A 7,927-nucleotide genomic window follows, 5' to 3' on the forward strand; every position below is an offset into this window, starting at 1 on the left:
ATTTTATTTTTTTATTAGAGGGCAGAATCTGTACCTTTTCCAATTCCAGGAGATGAAATCGTAGGACTTGAATTGCTTGAATCATCTAATAAAAATAAATAAATAAATAACGCATTTCTAACCACTGGCTGATGTGTAAATGTGATTTATTATTAACAAATAAATAGAATTCATTGTTCATAATGTACTTAATATATAAGTTGATCATTAATAAATGTGATTTTAAATGGCCCAAAATATAGTAATCCGGTTATTTTTGTTCTTCTAGATACTTTATTAGTAATGTATAAAAATGTGTTATTCAAAATAAATATATTATTTAACATAAAATTATGCATTTTAAGTATCACTTAAAAAGTATGAAACAATCTCGTCAGCTGACAACTAAAATAGAATTTGTACTTGAGTTATATAGTTAAAAAACAACAACAGTAACAAAAACAAACAAACAAACAAGCAACAACAACAACAACAAAAAACAAAACAAGAAATTTTCACCAAATTGTCCATCTCAGGATTTGAGGAGAATAAAGGCTTTTCTGCGCGGATCTGGAAGACAGAACAGATTTAGAGACCGTGAGAACGCCGGTGAGATCCGCGTGGTTTTTGTCCAACCTGTTTGGCGAAAACCGTGATGTCGTCGTTAAAAGAGTCTGAGGAGCAAACGTCTCCTGCCGCCGTGCACGTGGCCAGCTCACACTTCTCAAAGAGCAGAGCCAGCAGCGGGAAGAGCGGGTGCCTTAAAACAATAAAATAAAACATTTCAGTGTTCCGCCAGCACTTTAATCAGACAAATCACAAGCCTGAAGCGGCCTCGAGTACTAATAATACTAATACTACTAATAATAATACTAATAATAACGAAATTCGTTGCAATAATTTAATTCACTTGTTTCAACATATTCTTTCTTTGAAAATCCTCAGTGGGCCTTTGTGCTAAATGTTGACATTCTGTGAGAAACGATATTCAGCTTGTCAACATTAGATTTTTCCCTAAAATAAAAAAAAAATTCCTTTTTGTTTTTTCCCCTCTTTTTCTTGTAGATATGATCTTTGGCACCCGTAGATCTGGTCCTTGTCTCTCTTTAACGCGTCGCTCACTGCGCTTCCGATGCCGCTCGGGATGACGCCGTGCAGCGCGTGCGCCCCGTAGTGCTGCGCGGCGTGCGGCGGAGGCCCGTGGGTCCCGGCGTGGGTCCCGGCGTGGGTCCCGGCGTGGGTCCCGGCGTGGGTCCCGGCGTGGGTCCCGGCGTGGGTCAGATGGTGAACCTGCGGCAGGGCCCGAGGCGCGTGCGGATCTCCGTACATGGAGGTGTGGATTCCGTCCATCGCACCTCGGTAATGACTCAAATCCTCAAACTGCAGCCAAAATTAAAACCAAGAGAAAGAAATCATTTATTTCAAAACGGACACCGAGAACAAAAAGTAGAAGAGTCACGTAACGTGAAGAGGAGCTGCGCGTCGGTACAACTGCTGCTCCATTTAAGTGGAAATAACATATATATATATATATATTTTTTTTTTTTTTCAGGGGGGACAAGCACGTGTTATTTTTCACGCACTTAACAACATCTATTTTAAACTTTAAATATGTATCATGCATGTTAAGCATATCCAGGCAATCCAAGCCATATATCCAATATGTAATAAAAACCCAGCGTACCCTTTGCGTCATATCCAGCCGAGTGGCGCAGACAGAAGTTTGCTAAATATTGTGAAGGTGAATTTTAAGTCCAAAATGAAATAATCCTCTCGTTTACGACATTGAGCAAGTCCGAATCACCTTTAATAAAAGAAATAAAAAACGACCCAAACGGTGCCAGATCTGTGCGAAAATGCGCACGAACGAAGCGTCGGAAGAGCTTTTTGATTTGGGTCTGACTCCGGTTCGCCCCCGGTTCTTGTCTCACATGGTCCAGATGACTTTGCGCTCCTCCCTCAACAGCAGGCTGCGCGTGCGCGGCGCCGATCTCCGGGACTGGTTCCGTGCGTGTTCACAAGCTGCAATGAGTGTTAGAGCGACATCTACTGGCCATTTCTTTAAGCGACCGCAAACGACGAGCAAGAAAGAGAAGACCTGAGAATAAGGAGACAAGGTAAGGAAACAAGAAGGACACGAAAAGTTCTTTTCTTTGGACGTGTGCGAAGAATTAAACACAACAGAAAAGAAAATGATCAAATGAATGCCATAGACAAGTGAATGTCACAGGAACAAAGACAGAAGAAGAATAAGAAGAAAACAACAACACGAAGGAAGAACATAGCCAGGTCCATAAGTATTTGGACAGTCGTGATTTTTGTAATGCTGCCTCCATTCACCAACAGAAAAAGTAAGACCCTTCGGTTGTTCCCTGGCGTTTTCAGTCAGGGTCACAGCAGGTCCGAGGTGGACCTGCATGTTGAATTGGCACAAGTTTTATGCTGGATGCCCTTCCTGACGTGGCTCCACACTACATGGAGAAATGTGACAGGGGTGGGGTTCAAACAGGGAACCTTTGGCACTGCAACCAAGCGCACTCTTACTTGGCCACCACCTCTGCGCTCCAGTCACCACCAGAGTGAATTTAAAAAGAAACAATCTAGATGTCCTTGTTCAGCAAAATCACATTTTTATATACAGTCCATCCATTTTCAGAGGCTGTAAGTAACTGGACAAACTAAACACAACTCATCACTTTTGCTGCCACCTTATTTCAGACAAGCCAGGGATGAATACATGAACATTCACAGAGAATTAGTGAAAGACTGATTAATCTGGGTCAGCTCAGTCAGGCCGAGGTGGGTAAAAGTCCTGCCCTAACCTTAACCCTAACCCTAAACAGGTGAGTTCATCAAACTCATTAGAATCAACTGGGGGACTTTTACCCACTGCCAGTCAACCACAATGCTGAATATGTCTAGGACTTTATTTCCATCAGTCATTAAGAAGTACAGAGTTTATTACTGTACAGTAAATTTATCTGGAGGAGGCAGTTCCACCAGAGATAAAGTTAATCATTTTAATGTACAAGTGGACTTACTACTCTGATTTGATCAACAAAAACAAGCATAACTCAAAGTTCTTGTTCCACATGGTGGCAACACTTATTCATGGACAACCACCTGTAGTTCGCTCTCCTTTTACAGCACAAGATTTCCTGGATTACTTTGAGAAGAAATAGAAGACATCAGGTTAAACATATCCCAGCATGCCTTAATCCAGCCACTACACCCTGCTATTGAGGTGGGCGCCACTACTGAGGTCTTACCTAGATTTATAGAATTTGATAGTATCTCACTAGGCATGCTGCCAAAACTCGTAACGTCTACAAAAAGCACAACCTGTTTATTTGATCCTATACCAACAAAACTGTTTAAGGACCTGTGGCCCACTCTTGGGCCGACTGTGCTGGAAATTATTAATCTCTCATTAACTTCTGGATCTGTTCCTAAATGTTTCAGATCTGCAGTGATTTAAACTTAAGAAACCTAATCTTGATCCTAGTGTATTGAAAAACTATCGGCTGATATCAAATCTATCATTTTGCTATAAAATTCTGGAAAAAGTGGTGTCACGGCAGCTCGTACACTATCTTACTGAGAATAATCTCTTTGAGCCACTGCAGTCTGCTTTTAGAAAATATCATTCCACAGAGACGACTCTCACTAAAGTGGTGAATGATCTTCTGCTTACAATGGATTTGGACACCACTACGGTTCTGGTGCTGTTAGATCTCAGTGCTGCATTTGATACAGTGGATCATCATATTCTACTTGATAGGCTGAAAAATCATTTTGGTATTACTGGGAGTGCCCTTGCATGGCTGACGTCATACTTAACCAGTTGTTTTCACTGTGTTTTGTACAATAACACTACCTCTAACCTTAGTGACATGAAATTTGGGGTTCCACAATCAATCAATTTTATTTATATAGCACCAAATCACAACAAACAGTTGCCCCAAGGCGCTTTATATTGTAAGGCAAGGCCATACAATAATTATGTAAAACCCCAACGGTCAAAATGACCCCCTGTGAGCAAGCACTTGGCTACAGTGGGAAGGAAAAACTCCCTTTTAACAGGAAGAAACCTCCAGCAGAACCAGGCTCAGGGAGGGGCAGTCTTCTGCTGGGACTGGTTGGGGCTGAGGGAGAGAACCAGGAAAAAGACATGCTGTGGAGGGGAGCAGAGATCAATCACTAATGATTAAATGCAGAGTGGTGCATACAGAGCAAAAAGAGAAAGAAACAGTGCATCATGGGAACCCCCCAGCAGTCTACGTCTATAGCAGCATAACTAAGGGATGGTTCAGGGTCACCTGATCCAGCCCTAACTATAAGCTTTAGCAAAAAGGAAAGTTTTAAGCCTAATCTTAAAAGTAGAGAGGGTATCTGTCTCCCTGATCTGAATTGGGAGCTGGTTCCACAGGAGAGGAGCCTGAAAGCTGAAGGCTCTGCCTCCCATTCTACTCTTACAAACCCTAGGAACTACAAGTAAGCCTGCAGTCTGAGAGCAAAGCGCTCTATTGGGGTGATATGGTACTACGAGGTCCCTAAGATAAGATGGGACCTGATTATTCAAAACCTTATAAGTAAGAAGAAGAATTTTAAATTCTATTCTAGAATTAACAGGAAGCCAATGAAGAGAGGCCAATATGGGTGAGATATGCTCTCTCCTTCTAGTCCCCGTCAGTACTCTAGCTGCAGCATTTTGAATTAACTGAAGGCTTTTTAGGGAACTTTTAGGACAACCTGATAATAATGAATTACAATAGTCCAGCCTAGAGGAAATAAATGCATGAATTAGTTTTTCAGCATCACTCTGAGACAAGACCTTTCTGATTTTAGAGATATTGCGTAAATGCAAAAAAGCAGTCCTACATATTTGTTTAATATGCGCTTTGAATGACATATCCTGATCAAAAATGACTCCAAGATTTCTCACAGTATTACTAGAGGCCAGGGTAATGCCATCCAGAGTAAGGATCTGGTTAGACACCATGTTTCTAAGATTTGTGGGGCCAAGTACAATAACTTCAGTTTTATCTGAGTTTAAAAGCAGGAAATTAGAGGTCATCCATGTCTTTATGTCTGTAAGACAATCCTGCAGTTTAGCTAATTGGTGTGTGTCCTCTGGCTTCATGGATAGATAAAGCTGGGTATCATCTGCGTAACAATGAAAATTTAAGCAATACCGTCTAATAATACTACCTAAGGGAAGCATGTATAAAGTGAATAAAATTGGTCCTAGCACAGAACCTTGTGGAACTCCATAATTAACTTTAGTCTGTGAAGAAGATTCCCCATTTACATGAACAAATTGTAATCTATTAGACAAATATGATTCAAACCACCGCAGCGCAGTGCCTTTAATACCTATGGCATGCTCTAATCTCTGTAATAAAATTTTATGGTCAACAGTATCAAAAGCAGCACTGAGGTCTAACAGAACAAGCACAGAGATGAGTCCACTGTCTGAGGCCATAAGAAGATCATTTGTAACCTTCACTAATGCTGTTTCTGTACTATGATGAATTCTAAAACCTGACTGAAACTCTTCAAATAGACCATTCCTCTGCAGATGATCAGTTAGCTGTTTTACAACTACCCTTTCAAGAATTTTTGAGAGAAAAGGAAGGTTGGAGATTGGCCTATAACTAGCTAAGATAGCTGGGTCAAGTGATGGCTTTTTAAGTAATGGTTTAATTACTGCCACCTTAAAAGCCTGTGGTACATAGCCAACTAACAAAGATAGATTGATCATATTTAAGATCGAAGCATTAAATAATGGTAGGGCTTCCTTGAGCAGCCTGGTAGGAATGGGGTCTAATAAACATGTTGATGGTTTGGATGAAGTAACTAATGAAAATAACTCAGACAGAACAATCGAAGAGAAAGAGTCTAACCAAATACCGGCATCACTGAAAGCAGCCAAAGATAACGATACGTAATTTGGGATGGTTATGAGTAATTTTTTCTCTAATAGTTAAAATTTTGTTAGCAAAGAAAGTCATGAAGTCATTACTAGTTAAAGTTAATGGAATACTCAACTCAATAGAGCTCTGACTCTTTGTCAGCCTGGCTACAGTGCTGAAAAGAAACCTTGGGTTGTTCTTATTTTCTTAAATTAGTGATGAGTAGAAAGATGTCCTAGCTTTACGGAGGGCTTTTTTATAGAGCAACAGACTCTTTTTCCAGGCTAAGTGAAGATCTTCTAAATTAGTGAGATGCCATTTCCTCTCCAACTTACGGGTTATCTGCTTTAAGCTACGAGTTTGTGAGTTATACCACGGAGTCAGACACTTCTGATTTAAAGCTCTCTTTTTCAGAGGAGCTACAGCATCCAAAGTTGTCTTCAATGAGGATGTAAAACTATTGACGAGATACTCTATCTCACTTACAGAGTTTAGGTAGCTACTCTGCACTGTGTTGGTATATGGCATTAGAGAACATAAAGAAGGAATCATATCCTTAAACCTAGAGATGAGCACATTAATCAGCCTGTCACACACACAAAGCCTCACTGAGGAGCCTTCAGCTCGTATTCATTCAGGAGGGTTGTCCGAAAAACTGATCCGTCTAATTGATTATGATTTATCATCCAAACAGGTCTTATCTCTGCTTGGCACAGACCAAAACCTGGACCACAGGTCTGACCTCCAGAACATGGAGAAACACTGCATATTACTAAAAGTGTCAAATTAAGGCCCAGGAGTCCTGACGTCAGACTTACAGCTGAGACTCAAGACTGACATGACGTCACGGAAGACGAGCAGCAAAAATGTCTTCAGAGACACTCGTGTCACCTTTAGTGGTGGGAAAAAACTTTCTTCTGATTCTTTTACAAACATAAAGATTCAATTTCAATTTCATTAAATAAAATTTATTTAGTTTATACAGCACCAAATCACAACAAAGCTGTAATGACCAAAACTCAAATTAAAAAATGAATCACTTTAATTTCTGTGTATTGAAACTAGAATATACAGTATTATGGTGCAAGTCTTCACAGCACTTCACTTTTTCCGCATTTTGTTATGTTACAGCCTTATTCCAAAATGGAGTAAATTAATTTTTTTCCCTCAAAATTTTACACATAACAACTTATAATGACAACATGAAAACGTTTTTTCATGTTTTTCCAGTCTTCTTGAACCTGATGCCACAAGCTTGGTGCACCTATCTTTGGGCAGTTTGGTCCATTCCTCTTTGCAGCACCTCTCAAGCTCTGTCAGGTTGGATGGGGAGCGTCGCTGCACAGACATTTTCAGATCTCTCCAGAGATGTTCAGTCAGATTCAGGTCTGGGCTCTGGCTGGGCCACTCAAGGACATTCACAGAGTTGTCCTGAAGACACTCTGTTGATATCTTGGCTGTGTGCTTAGGATCATTGTCCTGCTGGAAGATGAACCGTCGCCCCAGTCTGAGGTCCAGAGCACTCTGGAGCAGGTTTTCATCCAGGATGTCTCTGTACATTGCTGCATTCATCTTTCCCTCAATCCTGACTAGTCTCCCAGTTCCTGCTGCTGAAAAACATCCCCACAGCATGATGCTGCCACCACCATGCTTCACTGTAGGGATGGTGCCTGGTTTCCTCCAAACATGACACCAAAGATTTCAGTCTTTGTCTCATCAGAGCGGAGAATTTTGTTTCTCCTGGTCTGAGAGTCCTTCAGGTGCCTTTGGTCAAACTCCAGGTGGGCTGCCATGTGCCTTTTACTAGGGAGTGGCTTATGTCTGGACACTCTACCATACAGGCCTGATTGGTGGATTGCTGCAGAGATGGTTGTCCTTCTGGAAGGTTCTCCTCTCTCCACAGAGGAATGCTGTAGCTCTGACAGAGTGACCATCGTGTTATTGGTCACCTCCCTGACTAAGGTCCTTCTACCCTGATCGCTCAGTTTAGACGGGCGTCCAGCTCTAGGAAGAGTCCTGGTGGATCTGAACTT

At 41.3% G+C, this 7,927-nt stretch overlaps 1 protein-coding gene across 1 annotated transcript in view; it reads right to left on the minus strand.

Moving 5' to 3' along the window:
• The window catches only part of LOC117506076 (homeobox protein Meis2-like), a gene marked incomplete at its 3' end in the record, with an annotated part of 17,624 nt that extends 14,702 nt beyond the window's left edge, over positions 1-2,922 (minus strand). Inside the window, exons 1-5 of the mRNA XM_034165596.1 lie at positions 2,866-2,922; positions 1,061-1,359; positions 616-739; positions 499-549; positions 35-85 (exon numbers count right to left, since the gene is read on the minus strand). Of these exons, the coding sequence (XP_034021487.1) occupies positions 35-85; positions 499-549; positions 616-739; positions 1,061-1,359; positions 2,866-2,922 (582 nt within the window). The remainder of the gene's footprint in view (positions 1-34; positions 86-498; positions 550-615; positions 740-1,060; positions 1,360-2,865) is intronic.
• Positions 2,923-7,927: the final 5,005 nt, after the last annotated feature.

Source organism: Thalassophryne amazonica, unplaced genomic scaffold (assembly GCF_902500255.1).
Source record: "Thalassophryne amazonica unplaced genomic scaffold, fThaAma1.1, whole genome shotgun sequence".
Lineage (NCBI taxonomy): Eukaryota > Metazoa > Chordata > Actinopteri > Batrachoidiformes > Batrachoididae > Thalassophryne > Thalassophryne amazonica.